A 21,834-nucleotide genomic window follows, 5' to 3' on the forward strand; every position below is an offset into this window, starting at 1 on the left:
TGTTCTTGAAAAGGCCATTCTTGACCTTTCCTGTCTGTCTAATTATTGTCCTTGTCTCACTTCTACCGCTGCTTGTAAACTCCTAGAACCTATTGTGTTCTACCATATTATTAACTTTCTACAAGCCCAAAATATGTTGGACTCATTACAAACAGGTTTTTCCCTGTACAAATGAGTTACAAATGATCTTCAAGTTTCCAAAGCCAAAGGTCACGTCTCTATTCTAATCCTCCTTGACCCATCATCTGCATTTGATACTGTTGACCACTCTCTCCTGGTGCAGATTCTGTATTTGCTTGGTATCCATAATCTGGCTGCATCTTACCTTTCGAACCGATCATTCACTGTGTCTTATGCTAATAAAACCTCTTCTCCAGTTGCAACCAATATAGGGATGCCGCAAGGCTCTGTACTTGGTCTGTTGTTGTTCTCCCTGTACACTGACTTTGGGAGATCTCATCTGCTCATTTGGCTTTAAATAGCATCAATTTGATGATGATATCCAAATATATTTATCAATCCCTTCATTAACAGCTGAAACTGAGACTCAAATCTCTAACTGCCTCCTAGAAATCTCTCAACTGGATGAACCAATGCCAAACTCAACCTTACTGAACTAATCATCTTTCCACCTAAGCCTGGTCCTACTATCTCCATTGATGGCACATTGTCTGGGGGTATACTTCGACACATCTCACTCTCTCATTCTCTGATCATATTAACACCACTGTCAAAACCTGTCACTTTTTTATGCAATATTGCCAAAATCCATTCCTTTCTTTCGTACAGGCCTCACTAACTCCCATCTCTCCCCTCTACAGTCTGTAGTAAATACTGCTGCCAGAATTCTTCTCGTCTCAGCCAAGATAGTACAGATACCTTCCCCTGCTTAAGTCCTTATCATTGCTTAACAAAAAACAAAGAATAACTTACAAACTCCTCCACATAACCTTCAAAGCCATTCGTCCCTCTGCACCTCACTACATCTCTTCTCTTGTCTCTCCAAGTGTTCCTGGCTAACTCCTCCGCTCCTCTCAGAGCAACTCGATTGCACCTCCCACTACTGAAGTTTCTCACCTTAAGCCTTTTGCTGCTCCTTACACTTCTTGCACCCACTTTAAAGGGATCCTCTCATCGGAAAACATGTTTTTTTCCAAACGCATCAGTTAATAGTGCTACTCCAGCAGAACTCTGCACTGAAATCCATTTCTCAAAAGAGCAAACAGATTTTTTTATATTCAATTTTGAAATCTGACATGGGGCTAGACATTTTGTCAATTTCCCAGCTGCCCCTGGTCATGTGACTTGTGCCTGCACTTTAGGAGAGAAATGCTTTCTGGCGGGCTGCTGTTTTTCCTTCTCAATGTAACTGAATGTGTCTCAGTGGGACATGGGTTTTTACTATTGAGTGCTGTTCTTAAGCTGGCCATAGATGCAAAGATCCGATCGTACAAATCATCGTACGATTGGACTTTCCCATCTCCTGACCCGCCACTAACCATTCAGATCAAAGTCTTACCAGTCAGATTAGTTAAAGAACAGATCAGCAATGTTCTGCCCCTGACAGCAATCGTACGATATCTATGTCCAACCAAAGCTAGTAGCCCCATGTCAGATTTCATTTCAAAATTGAATATAAAAAAAATCTGTTTGCTCTTTTGAAAAATGGATTTCAGTGCAGAATTCTGCTGGAGCAGCGCTATTAACTGATTTATTTTGAAAAAAAATTTTTCCCCATGACAGTATCCCTTTAAAGACCATAGGAAATCTGTAATGAATGTATATTGCAAAGTAGCTTAGAATTATGTTTTCTTTTATTAGGCAAAACATTATTTTTAGGTTGACACTCCCTTTAAGTCTGCTTTTTTGAGCATTGCTACAGCAATTAATCCTCTCTCTCTATTTCTAGAACTGTTGTTATACAGACTTGGACCAAGAAAGAGAATATTTCAGTTCTAAATACTGGAAGTGAGCTTGACTAACTTGCTTGAAGTTAACAGTGTCCCAAAAACCACGTGTCAAATGTCATTCAGAGATTACATTAAAGATTATGTTCTGATTTTTTTTTTAAGAAAGAAGAGGCAAGCTGAGCAGGGGTAAAGGATGAGCAATTTTACTTATTGAGTGATGGGATGTCTTACATATTGTACCCCTGAATATTTTTAAGTATTGTTCCCCTTAAAGATAAAGCTTTACAAATACTCCATTCATACTTCATGACAAATGGATAGCCTTACAAATGGATAGCCTTAAGTTGCATATTTCTGTTTTTCCTTTTGTGTCTGTTACAGGTAATATAAAATATATTTTTTCAAGAGGATGGTGGCTTAAATTTACCTATACCTTTTTAAAAGATAGGAGAAAAACACAACAATAAAATAAACCTTGTAAACACAATCCAGGGAAAGCAAGAGCTATAAACTATTATAATATTTGTGATCTTGTGCAAAACACTTTTGAATGGAAGAGTTAGTCAGCAACTCATACTTAATCAAAATTGTAATGTGAGCATCTATTGGTAGAAAGGACACTAACTGCCAAATGACAGCAACGTGTTGAGAAATGAATGGCTAAAAACATCATTAAATAAATCATACTTCTTTGGTTCTGTGAATGCAGTTTGTGTTGATGGTGTGTCCTCTGGCTTCTTCCACCCTGCTGGGATCTTGTTTCTCACATTCTGACGGGAAAAGAATGATTTGGGAACAGAGCTGGACAACTGGAACGAACTGGACTGTGTCATTTGGGGAGGGTTGGAACTTTCAGGGGGTTTAAAAAAGCTTGTCCTGTAGGAAACAAGAAAGAAATGTACTTGTGAAATGAAAGGCTAGAGTAGCAAATGGACATTGCCCTTTGAATAGCGTGATTAACCAGGAATCTATGCAATACTGAAACACACATACAAAAGTAGGATCTCATCTCCTAATGCTGTACAAAAAGATTATTTTAAGTCACCATCAAGGTTCAAAGAGAAAGAAACTACATGCATACTCAGTCACATGGCCTTACACGTCATTGAAAATCTGTGGGTAGAACCTAAACATGCTGTGCATGAAATATGGCCCAAGACGATCTCGGAATTTGAAGTGAAAAAAAGAGAGTGGGCAAATATTCAAAATGCATTTAAAAGCTGTGGTCTGTGCTAAAACAGGTGTTAGTAAATATTAAAGCTGGCCATAGATGCAAAGATATAGTTGTACGAAACAAAGGTTTGTACAAATTTTGGACTGTGTGTGGATTGTCCCCATGTTTTTCTTACCATGGCTATTGGTCGTTAAGTTGATCAAACAGGTTAGAAGGTTTCTGTTGGCTACCAATAATATCTTTGCATGTATTGCCTATCTGACGATATTAATGTGTGACTGTCACTACTATTTGTCAGACATAACATTCGTATGATTGCCGTCTGCCAATTAATGTCCAGAACATTGTCTCATTTTTACTACTTTATTTAATCTGAATGGTTAGTTGTAGACCGTTAAATAGAAAAAAATTATCTTGTCGTACAAAGAATAAAAACTACACGACTATGGCAGTCCCCTTTCCAATGTAGAATTAGGTTCTACTGTACCAAATACATCCATTACTTCAGAATATATGGTGAGCTCCAAACACACTACATAATATAGGGTTATGATTCCTTCACTGTACACAACAGTGTACCCTGCACAATGTAATACAATATATGGCCTCATCATCTTCATACTACTATACAATACAGAGTTCATTCTCTCTTATACAGGCCTAATCTTCTTCGAAGTGTTCTGTGAAAGGTCAGATATCTGTCCATGTGTGCTACTGCACGGCAACCGGATGTGACGACACACACCAGGCAAGAAGATTTGACAACATTTTTTAACCCTATATTGTACAAAACAAATATCAATACAAAACTGAAGTCCACAATGCATTGTCTGAACATCCTGTACACTGAAAAATGATTTTATTTGCTATAGGCGTGCTATGTTTACAAGATTATTCATCATTAACTTCAGTCCTGCTGCAGTGGGGTTATAAATGTATCACATTCACAACACATATATAGATATTAGGGGCAGCTACTCTGTCTGTATGTTGTTTTTGGAGTGTGTTAGACATCAGAGAACGTAAAGCATACCATCAGCAAACATACAAAATCCATGCAGATAGTGTACACTATACAAATCAGGATTCTAAGTTTACCCACTTTAAGTCAGAAAATGTTAACTGGTTAAACATCATGTTCGCAAATGCAAATTGTATAAAAGATCTGATGCACTACATAACCTTTGTACCTTTTAGAGGAACAGTTCAGTATAAATATAAAAACCGGGTAAATAGGCTGTGCAAAATAAATAAATGTTCCTAATATAGTTAGTTAGCCAAAATGTAATGTATAAAGGCTGGAGTGACTGGATGTCTAAGTAGCCAGAACACTACTTCCTGATTTTCAGCTCTCTAAATGAGTTAGTCAGCGACTTGAAGGGGGGCCAAATGGTTCAGTAAGTTTGCAATTGATCTTTAGCAGTCAGCCCAGAATCAAAGGCAACAGTTATGACCCATGTGGCCCTCCCTCAAATCACTGATTGGTTACTGCCTGGTAACGAATCAGTGGAAACCAAGAGAGCTGCAAAGCAGGAAGTATTGTTCTGGCTATTATCTTAGACATCCAGTCACTCCATCCTTTTATACGTTACATTTTTGGCTAACTAACTATATTAGAAACATTTTTTTATTTTGCACAGCCGATCTATTTACCCAGTTTTTATATTTACAATGAACAATTCCTTTAAGCTTCAGTTTGGAACAAAAACCTAAAAATGACTGTATAATAGATTTCAAAAGTGGTGTTATGATCACAGTTAATCTGTGGCTATAGCTCTTGTTTTACACTATATAAGACTTTCTGGAAATGTCTTCCACCTTTGAAGTGCTACTGTGTTTCTGAAACCAGAGAAGAATGAATAGTTGGAGCCATGTGCTATTCACTCATACGTATTTATTGACATTAAGCAACAACATAAAACATCACTACCTAGCACTCATTTTATACAATGCTATTCAAAAAAGCTTAGGCTGTCAACAGAATTATTTTAAAGTCCACAAGATAGTGACAGTATTTCTTTAAGAACAACCTTAAAGTTATGCAAAAAGGAAAGTAGGATATCTTGTAATAATACTCACCTAGCAATGCCATGCATTTTTTTTATCTGATCCTGATACCAGAAAACCATAAAGAGGGGAAGACCTCACTGTACCTGAAAATTACTGCATATAGCAAAACCTTTATTCTATTTTAGAGCTTCTATTTTAGAAAAGATGACGAACTATGATTTCGGTGACCTCAATACACATTACCTGGCTTGGTTAAATACATTTCCTCCAGTGGTTCCCGGTGAGTACAGTTTGGGTCTGTACCCCTTGCTGGAGGACAAGGACTCTTTCCTTTTTTCCCTGGAGCTGCTGTCGTGCATGCCTGGATAAGTGGAGCAGGCCACTGGTTTCTGTGGCTTGTCCCGGCGTGGGGTGAGCCGCGCAGGTTTGGTGTGGGGGAAGTTAGGGAGGGTGGTGTCGATGCCACTGTCGTTGGAAGCGCCTTTGGAGAGAGGTTCAAGGTCTAAATCCGGTTGTTCGGGGGTGTCGAACCAACGCTCATCACTGTGGTTGCTGGAGGCAGTGCTGGATAGTGTGTTGCTGCTGGAGTGGCTAGAGTACTGTGGCTCACCCTAGAGGGGCAAGGAGGGAAGGTGTAGTTACATGCAGGGACAGAGAGGAACACAATGACCTTATGAAGGAGTCTGAGGTTGGGGTCAAGCACATGCACTAAAGCTTATGTGCTCCTATCAGGGCTGAATACCATCTTTTCTGGCTACCCACAGCTCCCCAGTACATTCTATAACAAAGAAATATTGTGATACTTACACGTGAATGGCGGTGAGGAGAATTCTTCCCTGGTATCTCCTGCCTGCTTGGCCTTTTGTTTACCCCTGTGCCTGCACGATTCTGGGCTGGAACGTGCCACATCGGTTCTGCAAAGACACAATATGTCATCATTCTTTGTACGTAAGCATTAGCATCACTGACAGTGAATAATGAAAATGCCTGTGTGTTAATCTAAGAGGTTAGTGAGAGATGCTGTGGGGGAGGGGCACTGATTAGCAGGCAGTTTAAACAGAGAGGCATAAGCAAGATGATAGATGAGATAAGCTTGGAACATTGTTTGATAATATAAGATACCTATTCAGCATTCACTAGCATTTTAACACCTATAAAGACTGTCTCACTCCTAGGATATTTTTCTACACATTATGTATAGCAGAGAGCAGCATACTTTAAGTGCCCCTGCTGGTCTCTACTGTCCTTTTAATCAAGCTACGTAAACAATATAGAGTGATATAGTATTTTAGAGTGGAGGATAACTACATTTTGCATTCATGGGTAAATGTAGTCCAATGAGTCTGGCATGCACTGTAGTAATGGGTCCAAACCTTGGGCAGCAGCAGGGAAATATTGCACAATTTTAAATAATTATAACAAGCTGTATTTTTAGAAATTATTTTGGGTCAAAATTAATGGGAGAGAGAGATCTGCACACTTCCCAAAAGCTAGGGGATTTGATCTTGCATAATGGCCTACGGCAGAACACATTATAAATAAACTCCTACTGGTGTCATCTACATACCTGCCTCATGAGAGTGGGCAACATTGCACACAAAGTCTGATCCCTTCAAGCTTGGTGGCAACTGCTGTGCAAGTGCCATGTTTTGGACCTTACATACAGTTACATCATATACCCGGTCTCAAGATTGTAGTAGCATAACCCGCAAGCACTCGCCCGCACCTGTCCCACGGATCCAGACAACAGCTGTGCTGCAACGTGAATCACGTCCCCAGAATCAGACGAACTTGACATCAGTATAGGCAGTAGTACGGAGCACACGGTGGTCGGAGGAGTTAAAACTGTATTTATTGAATATCCATTAAAACGCGTCAAACGTGGGGGAGAGGTTACATCCATGTAATGAATTTATGGTTTTAATGGATATTCAATAAATAACGTTTTAACTCCTCCGACCACCATATACCCTGTCTCACACTGCTGCCCAAAAATTGTGAATGGGTCTGCAGTGTCAAATACTGAGGGAAAGGGATTCTTTCTAGGCAGTACATGACGTGAAGCGATACCAGAGACTTTTGTAACCTAGTATCTACCCTGCCTTTCTTTTATTACTAGTGTGAGTTACATTTAATTTTGCTATGCATAGATGCCCAGCCGTAAACTGTTTAAATGACTGGTATTGTCCATTTTATGACTTCCATCCCCAGGGATTTGTTATTTGTTACAGGTTGCAAAGTAAAAACGATGCATTATTCTGCATTATTATTTTTATGATTATTAGTATTATTAACAAGCACAAGTACACAAGAGGTTGAGAGGGGCCTGATAATTAGAGGGGAGTTTTGAGGTTGTATTTCTATTTAAGTCTTAGGTTTTCTAATTTTGCCCAAAACATCATGTTCCTTTTCCCAGCCTTGGGAAACACGCACTATATTGAAATACTTTATTTTGTTGTGTCCTCTGTTATATACCGGTACGTAATTGGACAACTGCAGAGTCCTACTGTGCTATATTAAAACTTTGGGTGTGGGGAATAAAAAGTAGTTATGACCTCAAGGCCTAGCAGCACGGTATTCTTATTTCTTACTTCTGACCAGACCTCCACCATCAGCATAGCAAAATTATGAAGTGGATGAACACTGCTGTATTATGTTACTTCTGTTATATTTTTTTCCAGATTTCTTTCTACTTTCATACACACCTCTCTAGACTTTTAAACATGAAAAGGAATGGAGCTGCAATTAAGTACACAGAATCCTTACCTGACTTATGTCGCTCTAAGTTCATATCCTGAGTGCCGATGCCTGCTGGATATTTATCAGGACTTGGTATGCCTTCTTGTATGTAGTATGGTTCCAACTGCAGCATGGAGCGCTGGGGTGTTCCAGTTCTGCTGAAGGAATAGAAAAACAATTCTTCACTTTGCTTCCTTTTTGACAACATTCCAAAGTAGTTTATATGTTCTTTATACAAACATATTTGCATATTCTTCTTGTAACTATCCTTTTAATCTCTGCTATTTTTATTTTCATGTTGTGCATATTCTCCACTATACACCTTGTAAAGCGTATTCAGACACTATAAGACTGGTCTTCAGAAAATCTGCAAGTCTGTTGGTGCATAAAAGGTTGGCGAAATAAATATATAGTGAATAAAGAACCCCTTATTGTAAAATATAAGGGTATTATAAGTCACAAAGGAGTTTCAGGACCATATAAAAGCATGAGTCGGAAGGCTTTTATACAGGTCATGGAACTCCGAGTTTACTTCTAATATCCTCATATTTTCCAACAAGGGGTACTTTATTTATTATAATACACAAGTTTTAGTGAGTCATGTGACAAAAATGACATCACTACTCACCATTTATAACCAGTGACATCACTCGTCACCGTTTATAAGGATATAATTTCCAGGATATTCATGGATTTTGTATATTACAGGATAATGACAGAACTGGCGAGTAGAGGTTATTGTGATTCAGGAGAAGCTAAGAAAATGCTTTGTAAATAAATTACAACTATACAGTTGGACAGAATTATGGACAACTCTGAAGGTGGAACACACTAAATTAAATATCAGTGTGTTTGCAGGGCATGAACTGGCAAATAATAAGCAGCTGGCTAGTGTGAATCTGGCCAAATCATGACTGGTAAAATAGAAAGTACAACAGTGAAGGCTTGATACAAATAGCAATACATGTGTGAGGAATGGCGTTATAGAAATGTTCCACAGCTACTGGATATAAAAAAAACATATGGAGGAATCTCTCCAAAGGAGCAAATTGTTCCAGAAATTATAGTTAATGATAGTATCACTATTACATCCTCAGAGAGGTCAAACAGCACAATTTCTGTTTTAGATAAGTGGTTCTGAATAAGTTTTTTTCAATTGTAAAATTATTTAAAATTAAACTGACTCTGCAAAATGTTTCAATATATTTTCTGGGTTCCAGTGTATCAAAAAATCCCCCAAAACAAAACAAAAAAACAGACCACTAGCTACTTTTTCAGATTAATTGAATAAGAATAGTAGTCAGGAGAATGTCACATCTGCTGAAGTGGAAACTTGAAATATGATGATTTTACATAATGGATGTCATGCTGTGCCAGCTCTTATCCTGATGTGATGCAAAGAGTGTTGAACTGCTTGCCCCTGCAACAGCAGCACATAGGGATCATGGGCATGCTTTTAACCCATGATGAAGTGTCACAAGACCTTAGAACAAAACCATTTTGTGTACTTTTCACTTACACCTAAGGATCATAGCCATAATTTACATATGAGTAAGTCTGAAATAGAATAAAAACTGACATTCATTTTGGCAGGAAAATGTATAGCACTTAGATGGCTGTCAGGAGACCCTCCTTGTACAAATGTGGAAAACACTTTTGCAGGAACATATCACACTGGCCTAGTGTTTATACAAAGGAATGTGCCAAATAAGTTTGATCTGGTGTGGCAAGGATGGGCAGAAGCTCTAAAGCCAGAAGTTTATATGTTCTTTATACAAACATATTTGCATCTTAAAGGGATCCTGTCATCGGAAAACATTTTTTTTTCAAAACGCATCAGTTAATAGTACTACTCCAGCAGAATTCTGCACTGAAATCCATTTCTCAAAAGAGCAAACAGATTTTTTTTATATTCAATTTTGAAATCTGACATGGGGCTAGACATATTGTCAATTTCCCAGCTGCCCCAAGTCATGTGACTTGTGCTCTGATAAACTTCAATCACTCTTTACTGCAAGTTGGAGTGATATCACCCCCTCCCTTTCCCCCCCCAGCAGCCAAACAAAAGAACAATGGGAAGGTAACCAGATAACAGCTCCCTAAAGGTGGCCATACATGGAGAGATCCGCTCGTTTGGCTAAGTCGCCAAACGAGCGGTTCTCTCCCCGTTATGCCCCGATATGAGGTGGGCAATATCAGGCTGATCCGATCGTGGGCCCTAGGGCCCAACGATCGGATCTTAACGAATAGTTATGGGTGGCATCATTGAATAGATGCGGCCACGATCCGACGGGATTTTTCGTCCCATCCGATCGAGATCTGGCCAACTTTCGGCCAGATCTCAATCGGGGAAGCCCGTCGGGGGGGCCCATACAAAGGCCAATAAGCTGCCGTCATGGTCTGTCGGCAGCTTTTATTGGCCCGTGTATGGCCACCTTAACACACTAATAACAGCTGCCTGGTAGATCTAAGAAAAACACACAATAATAAAAACCCATGTCCCACTGAGACACATTCAGTTACATTGAGAAGGAAAAACAGCAGCCTGACAGAAAGCATTTCTCTCCTAAAGTGCAGGCACAAGTCACATGACATGGGGCAGCTGGGAAATTGACAAAATGTCTAGCCCCATGTCAGATTTCAAAATTGAATATAAAAAAAATCTGTTTGCTCTTTTGAGAAATGGATTTCAGAGCAGAATTCTGCTGGAATAGCACTATTAACTGATGTGTTTTGAAAAAAAAACATGTTTTCCCATGACAGGATCCCTTTAAGAATTTAATTCTAGTAGAATTTTGAAACAGTACTGCCCATGGTTGAATCTGAAAATCAACTCCACAGAAGTGATGCAGCAACAAATGCTGCATGTGTGAAAAAGTAACTCACTTATCTGGATTTGCCTTGTATCGGCTGTAGCTTGCTCCTCCTGAGTTAGGGGTAGAGAAACTTCCAGAGGTTTGTCTATGAGGTTGTCCTTTGTCAATAGTGGTAGGTGATGTAGCAATGTACGGCGTTTCAGGGAAGCTCACCGGCCTGTACAGACAGAAAATTCTTTTGAGATTTGGAAAAGTTAGGTGAACACGATTTCACTCTCCTTGGGCCCTGTGGGCATCTCCTCCCTGTCACACCTCTCAGTGCTGTCTGTCTCCTTAACACATGCTGTGCCAGTTTTTCAGGATTAGGTCACTACTTGTTATTTATTATTACCTAAAGAATACACCAACAGGAGATACACGAGTGCCCTACCATGTATGATACTGCTGTTTGTTGGACAGTTATCAAGACTGCCTGCCTCCACTGTAGTATTAACAGAAAATAGAGCCAGTGTTTTCTAGTGAACAGATTATAGTCTCCTGGAGGAGGAGGGTTATTTTTATGGTTCTGCGTCCCCAAATTTAATTTAAAAAAAATGAACAAGATGTTTTGCAACAGGGGAAGACCCACCTTCTGCTCCCATGAAGAGAATGTGGATCCCGGGGAGACAGTGATGTTGCCTGCTTGGGCAGTCTATTGAGGGATAGTGCATGACTTGGGGTCACCCATTTCTGGGAAGGGCTGGCTCCTTGGTGGGTGGCAGATCCGCTCCACTGCCAGGTTGTATTGCTGCGGAAGGGTGGGCGAGCTCCAGGGGTGGAATTGTCCATTTCCTTGTGTTCCACAGAGGTAAGTTCATACGATTCAAACAATCCCCTGTAAAGAAAGACACACAAACATATTAATTCCCATCTCAGGGCCTGAGCACTACTGTGGAAGCAGTAATATGAAAAGCATATGACATTGTCATTGCAGAGGAGAAGCTGATGCACAGTCCCATTTGCAATCAGACTTAAGACTAGCTGGGCAGAGTTTGACTGAATGTTAAACAATCTCTGTAAAGCACTGGGTAAATGTGTCAGTGCTATATAAACAACAGATAAAAGTTATAATAAAAATGACGTTCCCTTGAACAACATTTCATATTGTGACAGAACAACACTCTATTTTTAGGTATGCCATGTGTATGCAATTCTAGTCTCTGGGGTATACGTAATTAACAAACATTACTGAGGCTCCTTTCCCAGTTCTGGCAAGGGCATCCACCTCTCTTATGATACCTGGGGCTATAACATATTGTTGTATTAGATCATACAGTAGCTTTGCTTAGTCCTCTTGGTGCGACCCACTCACTTCTTATAGATAGTGTGCTAATGAAAAAGTCCTACATGTTTTGAAAACTATTATTGTGGCTAAAAAAAACAAAACAAAAACGTGTTATCCCGCCCATTACGCGATGTAGTTAAAAAAACAAAAACACCTACGACACGAAAAGGATGGATATATTTATTGTGGTGCTACAAGCAACCAGATTGCTAAAATTGCAAACTGGATAGTTGCTGAATAAAAAACTCAAAAAAACCTCGCCAATAACAAAAGTAAACCACCTGCAACATCACTCTCTACTCACGGCAAAATCACTCCCTACATGATACAACCCCTTTAAATGCAGCAGTCCATCAATTGCAAAGAAAATGCACAATGAAATGCAGCAGTCCATCAATTGCAAAGAAAATGCACAATGGGGCACTTTTAAGCTGCATTTCCCACAGGCAACACATTCACATGTGCCATTGCCCCTAGCAGCCAGTGTGTTAATGTGAAGCATTACAGCAACTACTCTTGTTTCTGTTTAAACCCCTAAAGAGCCTATTTATCGTGCTGCGTAAAAAGCATTACCGGAAGCATTACAGTTAAGGTGGACATACACATTGAGATCCGCTCGTTTGGGGATTTCGCCAAAGGAGCGGATCTCTCCCTGATATGCCCACAGTAAGGTGGGTGATATCGGGCTGATCCAACCTAAGGCCCAACGATCAGATGATAATGTATGTGGCCGTGATCCGACTGGCTGACTTTCGGACAGATATCGTTCGGGGAAGCCCGTCGGATGGCTCCACACAAGGACCAATAAGCTGTGTATGGCCAGATTTAGAAAACAAAATCGAAAATATGATTAGTTGCAGTGAGCAACATCACTGGTAATGTTTCACTCCACTTTATACAGCATGATAAATAGCCATATTTACAATCCTTTATTTAAAACAAATATGTTGGGTACAGAGTTCGAACCATTTAGAATGCATATGCTCACCAAACCTATTTTTTTTATGGTCTTGTAGTTCTACCTACATACACTAAGCCACAAATACAGGTGACACAATAAACTATTCATAAGGCTCCAAATTAGGAAAAGGCCATCTTCCAGAACCAATATGAAGCAAATAGTTATTTTTTACAGTGATTTCCCATTTCTTTCTATTGATAGAACAATACCTTGTACTTGAACCTAACTAAGCATCATTAATCTATAGTAGTGTTTAAATGGTTTTTTTTTTTTTTTTTTTTACACCATATTTAAGGTACGGAGATCAAAATTAAACTATGCAACGACTCCTTATCCAGAAGGTCTCATGCCTATCTATGCATTGCACAAAATCTTCAGAAAATTCAGTCTTGGGGCACGCACAATGCAGATTTTTTTCAGTTTTTGTACTGCAAATGCATTCATTTGATCTTATGAAGTGTATACCTGGGAGCTGGAAGAAATATGGTCTGCTCTGCATGAAAGTACCCTGAGCCAGTGAACTTGTTAAAGAAGAGGAGCTTGGCATGGGGCAGACCGTAAGCAATTAGAGCAGGGGTGCCCAAAAGGTAGATTGGGATCTACTAGTAGACCTTTAGCTGATGATCAGTAGATCTTAACTGTCAACAAACAGCTTGTTTATATCACACTCTTGTTTCATGCTTTTCATTCAGATATTTATTATGTTAAGGTTACCTACATTTTCCCATCAATCAATAATTAAGTAATATTTTTCATTGAACAGAATGTGAACAATACTTTCATGGATGTAGATCATAATGGGACAACATCACTAAAAGTAGACCTCACATTAGTAAAGTATGGGCACTCCAGAATTAGAGTCTCTGGGGACACCTTATAAATTGCCCCCCCACAGTAACGGGTTCCCTCTCCTTTAAGCCCTGGTACACGCCACTATGTGTCTTACATTAAGAATAAATTGATGTTGATTGCCTGTACATGTAGTTATATGCTGCTGTTTTTGCTGTTGAGGTAAGGAATGAACATACTAATATTGGTTTTCATATTACATAATGGATAACAACAGCCTGCTGGGTGTGTAGCTGGTGAACAAGTTTTTTCTGAGGCCTAAGTTATAGTTACACCCCTGATTTTTTTTCCAAGTGCTGTGCTGTCTAATTGTTGTAAATTAAAAAAGTGCTTTCTGCTGACAAGCACTATTCTAAATATATATGTATTGTGTTCAGCTAATGTGTTAAGTGTATAGTATACATTGTAACATTTAATGTTTATTTTTGATAATGCAGTAATAACCAATAGTTGTACCTAGCTGATGATCCATCATTGAAGATTGACACGATGCAAACAGATTAGCCCTGTCCAGTTCCAACAGTGCTTTAAAGATCTCATGCATGTCCATATCTGCTATAGCTTTATGCAAGCAACAACTCAACAATACTGCAGCAGAGGCTTCTAAAGCCACCTGAGGAAATTGTCTAAACTTGTCTTGCAAGTTTTTAGAGGGTGGGGTTCATAAACTTTATTTTATCGACACAATTATAAAAACAAACTAACATCCTAAACTAAAAGCACAGCCCACACTTGCTTATACTTCTGCTCTGAATTTAGATTACTGTACTTGAAAAACACTTAATGGGCAGTTCATAAATGTAGGGCTGTATTTGCAGAGCAGTACATATGTACATACACGTAGCACTGCAGATAAAAATAAGTAGTTACTATGTAAGAGTACACAAATACGCATAGAGATTTCTTGATATCTTTATCTGTCTTTTATAGCACCCCATTTATTGCAAGGGTGTGGCTGTGGCACCAGATGCACAAATTACAGTGGACCCATCTTTATTAGAAGAGTGGGGAAAAAAACGATGTATGTTCACTGCATATATGCAGAAATGAGTGTCTATGTGCAAAGCATTACATAATTATCTCCTGCCAGAAGCTTGGATTTTCTATCCGCCAAATGAGTCTGTTACCATGGTTTTCTTCTAAGGATTAACACAATAAGATCACTAGGCCTCAGAACGGGTCCTTACATGTTAGATTACAGCTTTGATATACTTTGATTTTTAGTAGTAATACTAATCCAACTGTACAGTACACACGCAGAGACATAATCCCAGTACACCCTGTAGTGTTTCTGATCTGTGCCTGGAGGTAAAGCGGGCCAAAATATGTGCCTAAGATCCCAAAGAGGGTCATATGGTAATTTAACCAATGTTAAATGAGATGCTCCTTAAACTAATGACAGGTTCCTTGACCCCATTTTGGGCACTTGAAAAACACCAGCATAGCATATGCTCTGTCTGCCGAAACCCATTGAAATCAGTACAAAACTATACAGCACTAGAAATATATTTAATTTTTGCATAAGAAAAAAGTGATATTTAGCTTTAACACTGATGGAATGATGCAGACAGCAGTTCTTCAGTTTCTATTTTGTGTTTTTTTAAATGTTTAGTTTTTTTGTTTTACTCTCAGCCTTGGAATTTCAACTTCTATCTGATTGCTTCTTTATCCTAATAACAGTTTAAGCAGTTTAGTCAGAATGAAAGATCAACAGAATAAGTGGGTGGAATAAATAAATGTGAGTCTCGTCAACCCCTCCTACATTAAAACCCATCCTAGATAAGAATTTAGCAATAACACTGAAACTGAACCTTCAAATCAGAGCTGTGTTTCTGCTGCCAGGTTCCATGACCCCAATAACATTTTCAGTTGCAGACTCAAAACAGGAAGAAAAATTATAAAAAACAAAAAACAAAAAAAAAAAACATAAATAATGATCATGTTGAAGAATAGCTTACAATAGGCCCATGCAAAATACTCAATTTTAATATAATATTTATAATAATAATATTAACTTCCCCTTTTCAAAATCTCTCAAATCAGGAAAAAAAATCTCTCTCCCTCCTGCACTGCAAGTCTCTTAAAGTGGACCTGTCACATACACATAAAAAGCTGCATAATGAAAGTCCTTTGCATATTAAACATGAAACACAAATTATTTTTTTCATTTAAACATTCAAACCCGTTATAAAGTATTTAAATATTTGAGCTGTCAATCAAATATCTGCCCCAGCTCTCTGGCTGAGGCTTAGAGGTGGGGCAGTCAATTACTTTTACTTTCTATTCAGCACTTAAATACCTAAATATCACTGCACTTCTCACATTCCTCCTTAGGCTTTATAATTATGTAGGGCACTGAGCATGAGCATTAGATTCCCCATTCTGGTGCATACATAAGATTTTGGAGTGAAACAAAATTATCTTAATAAGTTTCCATATAATGGCTCCTGCCTGCTTGCTGTGGTAGTGTAATTCCAAGACTGAAGGAAACAAAATGTAAATACTACATTTAGGGGCACATTTACTATGAGTCGAATATCGAGGGTTAATTAACCCTCGATATTCGACCATCGAAGCAAAATCCTTTGACTTTGAATATCGAAGTCGAAGGATTTACCGCATTTAGTTCGATTGAACGAAAAATCGTTAGATCGAAGGATTCTAAGGATTTTAATCCATCGATCTAACGATTTTCCTTCGATCAAAAAAATCTCAGAAAGCCTATGAGGAAGGTCCCCATAGGCTAACATTGGTGCTCGATAGGTTTTAGGTGGCGAAGTAGATAGTCAAAGTTTTTTTTAAAGAGACAGTACTTCGACTATCAAATGGTCGAATAGTCGAACGATTTTTAGTTCGAATCATTCGATTCGAAGTCGTGGTTGAAGTAGCCAATTCGATGGTCAAAGTAGCCAAAAAAAAACAACTTCAAAATTCAAAGTATTTTTCATTCTAATCCTTCACTTGAGCTAAGTAAATGTGCCCCATAGTGTAAGTCAAGTAAAGCAGGCTAGCTCACACAGCGAGTTAAACCAGGGTCATTTCCCTGGCGCGTTTATTGCGTCACAACATTTCGGGGGCGTTCCCCCTTCGTTGTGACGCAATAAACACACCAGGGGTATGACCCCGGTTTAACTCGCTGTGTGTGCTAGCCTGCTTTACTTGATTATTCGTCATTTTGGGGGTGCCGTCTCCCTAAGGCTTCTAAGCACCAAGCGGAAACACTACTGAAGGGCATGAGTGTGCACGTGACCTTCCTTTTACACCCCATAGTGTAAGTAACAGTGGCGGAACTACCGGGGGAGCAGGGGGGGCGAGCGGGCCAGGGCCCGCAGCCCCTCAGGGTGCCCCGGCAGTCCGTGCTCCACATACAAATGCGGCCGTACGGAGGGGGGTGGGGCCCGGCTGCGCGTCACGCACAGGGCCCGCCCCCCTCTACTGGTAAGTAAAGTTTATTTTGCTCAGCTAACATGATAAAGAATTTGGAAATATTTCTTAGGGTGACAGGACCCCTTTAAAGGGGAACTCCACACAAACACAACTCAAGTAAAGTAAACATAATTTCAAGCAACTTTGCAATATACCGTACATCAATTTAAAAATATGCAGACTTTTCATGATTTTTAATGGTTTACAATAATTCCCTAAGTTTAGCCCCCTGCTCTCCTTCTGATCTGTCTGACTACTTTGCTGAGCTGGCTGACTACTGTAACTTTGTATCAGCAACCAGCTGTCCTTAGCCTGCATCCTCCAAACCCCACAATTCCCTGCACATGTGATTTCATTAAAGAATGGAACAACACAGTGCAATGCATTGTGGGTTTTGTAGTTCCTACATGCTGTCTGTAAGCTATGGAGACGTTGTTACAATTTGTAACATCAGTGTTTAGTCCCTCCTTCCCTGCCAGGATTTCAAATGATGCAGAAAGATAAGAACTGTTAACCAGCTGCATTTCAGCATAGAAAATGGCCTTTATTTATACTTTTTGAAGAAACAGGTAACTGTGATGGGTATATTAGGCGTTTCTATGTCGGCTTGTATAGGGTATAAGGAAGCTTTGCCTTCCACTTTATGTACTGTGCATTGTGTACTCTGCATAAATGCTTGTTAAATGGTTAGGTATGTCTTATAGTTAACATTAGTAGCAGACATCTTTCCACCAATTGAATTGGAACAAAGAAAAAAATATCCACTACTGACACAGCTGACTGGACTGGCTCCCTGATTTCTGAACAGAAACCGCACAGTTCTCACGGTAACCTAACCAAAATGACTATTCTTCTGCTTTATCCAGCTCTAACTCCTCTGCCTGATTGGTGTCATTTAAAATACATGAGCCATGTATTCTACTCTCTGCAAGAAGTTTATGGAATACTCTGAAAACAGTTTGACATTATTCATCTTTCCCATCATTTATTGAGGTCAGTTTTAGGACAGGGTACAGACCTTAGGTTGACAATCTTACAAAGGGCTTTGGCCGATAAATACTTTTTGTAGAGTTAGTAAGTGGTACCACACTTAAGTGCTATACTTCTATAATTATTTCAAGGGATATCCAGGCCATTCCCTCCAGCAGGCACTTATAGATGAAGGGTGTTGTGAGCTGCTGTAGGCTAGACCTTTGATTTTTACAGCAATTTAAAAATCAAATGCTCAGGTCCTCTATACTTGAACGCTAGCCATCATCTCTGCCACTTGGACAAATAAACCACATCAGCATTTAAACATAAGCTTGATGTAGAATATTTGGCATCTTGTGTGTATATAGACCCAATTAAAAGATCAGCTAACATAAGCATATAGTTGTTCTGTGATCTTATTCAAATTAGCGTCTTACTTAATGACTTGCATGCCTTTGATAAAGTACTTTACACAGTTACATTTCTTAATTAAAAGCATACCAAAGGTACATGCAGCTTCTTAATATAAAACAATGTTTTCATAAAAGTACTTATTATAAAATACCATGGCTTCTGTTATAAAGACTTTGTTAATTAATGCTATTAAAGCTGGAGTTAATAAATTTCCATTTTTTTTAACATGAATCACTCATAGCTGCTGCTGTGGGTTGAGGTTTATACTTTATAGTGTAATCCTATTGGTGGCTGACATAACCTAGGCAAAACCAAAGTTTTCAGGAGTACCAGGTGTACCTTGGGCACCCTCACTTATCTCTATGATCCTACTTATCTCTATGCCTTGTACCTGCTGCTCCATTGATTATTTGTGTCCTTGACTTCCTGTAATCTATCTTGTAGAAAAATAATTTTGTAGGGATGTTTATATGAAAGCGTTACATCCTCTAAAATATTTGAGAATGGACTCATTCCCTTGTGGGTTACCTTGTCCTCACCCTAAAATATCTGTAAAAGGCAACAGCACCACCATTCCAAAATTATTTGCAAGTATGTGTGAGTGAGCAAGACAGATGACAAAGAATGATTAACTCTTATGTAGCGGTAATTTCTGTTGACTGGCAAAGGATTGAGTGTGGACAACAGGCTGTCTTCCCCACTAAGCACTGCTTTTTCATGTCTTAATAGTACTGGTGCACTCTTTAATCCTACCCCAGTGCTTTCCTTGTAGGACCGTATTGTCTTCACCAATAAACACAAGTTAGGCATAACCTCACTTCCAAACTTGGAATATTAGTCTAATGTATTTGCCTAAAGAGGAAAGATACATAACACTACAGGCAGACAGAGAAAACAATTTGGTGAAGGCTAAGAATAGGGGCACATTTATGTTCTTTGTAGGCCGAAAAACCGCTCCTCTGATGCTGCCCTGATATTAAATGTGCCTGCACCCAAACACATTGCATTGGCTAGGGTGACTGCATTTTGCACTAAAAACTGTGGCATCTGCCTTTTGGGTTCCTTCCCAGCCACAATAGACTGAAAGCCTCCTCCATACTTTCTGGTCTTGCTTTGTTTAGGGATGGAATTGCACACTTTGATCATCAAGCAAATACTTACATAGAAAGTGTCCAAAGTGTTTCAACCGTTATGGCATTCATCAGTAGAAAAAGAAAGGGAAAAAAAGGCTGTAATGGCTGAAATGCATTGGGCACTTTCTATTATGTAACCATTTTTTAACAAAATATGTACTTTCAATAACTGGAGAGTTTAATTATCAATTGACTTGGAATGAGGTGGATTAGAACCACACTGTTACTCTTTAGGTTGTGCACATCCAATCTTATTCAATACTGCTTTGTTTAGGTTAGTTTCTGAAGGTCTACCTTGTACAGTTTTCTGCAGAATACTTTAATTCAGAACCACATTGTGCCAGGTTTTTGCACTTTGCACACTGTGTTTTCTTGAATAGATTGCTTCCTCCTATCACAAACATTTATTTTAGGATATGGACACTTGTAGATTTTCGTTTCGGTGCGTGGCACGGTTTTAAAAAAGCAGGCCGCTAGTGTAATGTGCCATTGCCTAAACTTGAAAACACTACTGTTGTGTACTTGGACAATGTTCACAAAGGTTCTTTACTCCCAAAAACACGCCTTACAATTTATTGCATACAAATGAAAACCACATGTTACTAGAGCGGAGTTGGTGGATATATAAGTGTAAAGGTCTGTTTATGTATGTGATCTTTGTGTACTGAGGGTAATTTGGAGGGGTTGGACTTGAACTGTTTTTTTTTTTGTTTTTTTCCAACCCAAATTAACAATGTAACTATATAACTGTGTACATATAACTGTGTACATTGAAAGAATGTGGAAGTGGCCTACCTTCGTGGCACCCCATCCTCATGTGGGGGAATGATAACCACTTTGACAGTGACCGAAGTACGCAAAAGATCAATCATCTGATCATGTGTGAGGGTCACAACTGCCACTTTGCATATCTCCACCAAACGGCTGCCCTGACGCAAGCCTGCTTGCCAAGCAAATCCATACTCTTCTACTTCTGCAACTGTTCCATCATATTTGACATGGAAACCAAGCTGACCAAGTCCATTCCTCCGCAGTGTCATGTCCACAGTTTCACACCCTGTGGTCATTATCTGGAAACAGAAGTTTTTAAATTAGTAACTTTTTCCTCATGATCTTTTACTCCTGGCTAGTTAATATTAAATATCATGTGCATTTTTGAATGGTACACAGGAAATAATGCAGATGCATATACAATACATTTATACGTCTGTTCCTAGACAAAAAATGTGTTCATCAAGCACCATGCTTTGTTGTGCATAACAGACAAAATTACATACTTTCAAAAAAAAAATCTATATATTGGAGTTTTGAAATAAATGTTAAAAAAATTTAAATGTAATGGGGGCCTTTAGAAGAAATTTTATGAGACCATTTATGGGTATGTGAAAAAAGGGATTTGTTTTGTACACCCTAATTAAATTACAAAATCACTTGAGAGAGAGAGAGAGAGAGAGAGAGAGAGAGAGAGAGAGAGAGAGAGAGAGAGAGAGAGAGAGAGAGGTATAATTACCTGATTATATATTTGCTAAAGTTAAAAAAGAGTAAAACCCCTCTCCATCTAGTTGCAAATCAATTATTAATACCACATTAATTACTAATATCTATTGTTCAGCTTTTCAGTTTCTAATGATTGTGAATAGAAGAATTTCAGGCAGTTAGTTCTTGGGACTTCTCGACTTCTATTACTCTCATTTTCCATCCTTTTCTTTAATGCTGGTCTTTGTGTGGACATTCTGATACGGCTTTTTTAATTAACCTTTTCACTTTCAAACACCTATTAGCCTAGGCTGAGGTGTGCAAACCAATTACAATCTACCATTTTAGTGGGGGGTTTTCCCCCGTTTTTTATTAATTTTTGTTCAGCAAGTGTTTTGTAATGAATGCTGTCGCTTTTTTTAATTAAATTGTGGTAATTCTGTTTTAATTAATATATTACCCTGATCTGTGCAGGCACTTTTATTGTTATTTCAATTAATTTTGTTATTTTAATCATGAATTTAGAATAATATCTACACTAGCACTTTAAATAATTAAATTGTTTTAGTAATTTATATTCACTTAATTTAGTATACTAAAGTAATTTATAATCATTACTTAATGACACAA

The 21,834-nt window shown here is 38.7% G+C and overlaps 1 protein-coding gene across 9 annotated transcripts in view; it reads right to left on the reverse strand.

Moving 5' to 3' along the window:
- The window catches only part of sipa1l3.L (signal induced proliferation associated 1 like 3 L homeolog), a 104,802-nt gene that overhangs the window by 13,363 nt on the left and 69,605 nt on the right, over positions 1–21,834 (reverse strand). For 8 of the 9 annotated variants that reach the window (XM_018230222.2, XM_018230220.2, XM_018230218.2 and 5 more), the window contains 7 exons: positions 20,524–20,798; positions 11,278–11,523; positions 10,720–10,866; positions 7,861–7,991; positions 5,902–6,008; positions 5,338–5,705; positions 2,598–2,786 (listed from right to left, as the gene is read on the reverse strand). In XM_018230222.2, coding sequence (XP_018085711.1) covers positions 2,598–2,786; positions 5,338–5,705; positions 5,902–6,008; positions 7,861–7,991; positions 10,720–10,866; positions 11,278–11,523; positions 20,524–20,798 — 1,463 coding nt within the window. The remainder of the gene's footprint in view (positions 1–2,597; positions 2,787–5,337; positions 5,706–5,901; positions 6,009–7,860; positions 7,992–10,719; positions 10,867–11,277; positions 11,524–20,523; positions 20,799–21,834) is intronic. The other variant, XM_018230224.2, reaches the window with a different exon arrangement.

Source organism: Xenopus laevis, chromosome 8L (genome assembly GCF_017654675.1).
Source record: "Xenopus laevis strain J_2021 chromosome 8L, Xenopus_laevis_v10.1, whole genome shotgun sequence".
Lineage (NCBI taxonomy): Eukaryota > Metazoa > Chordata > Amphibia > Anura > Pipidae > Xenopus > Xenopus laevis.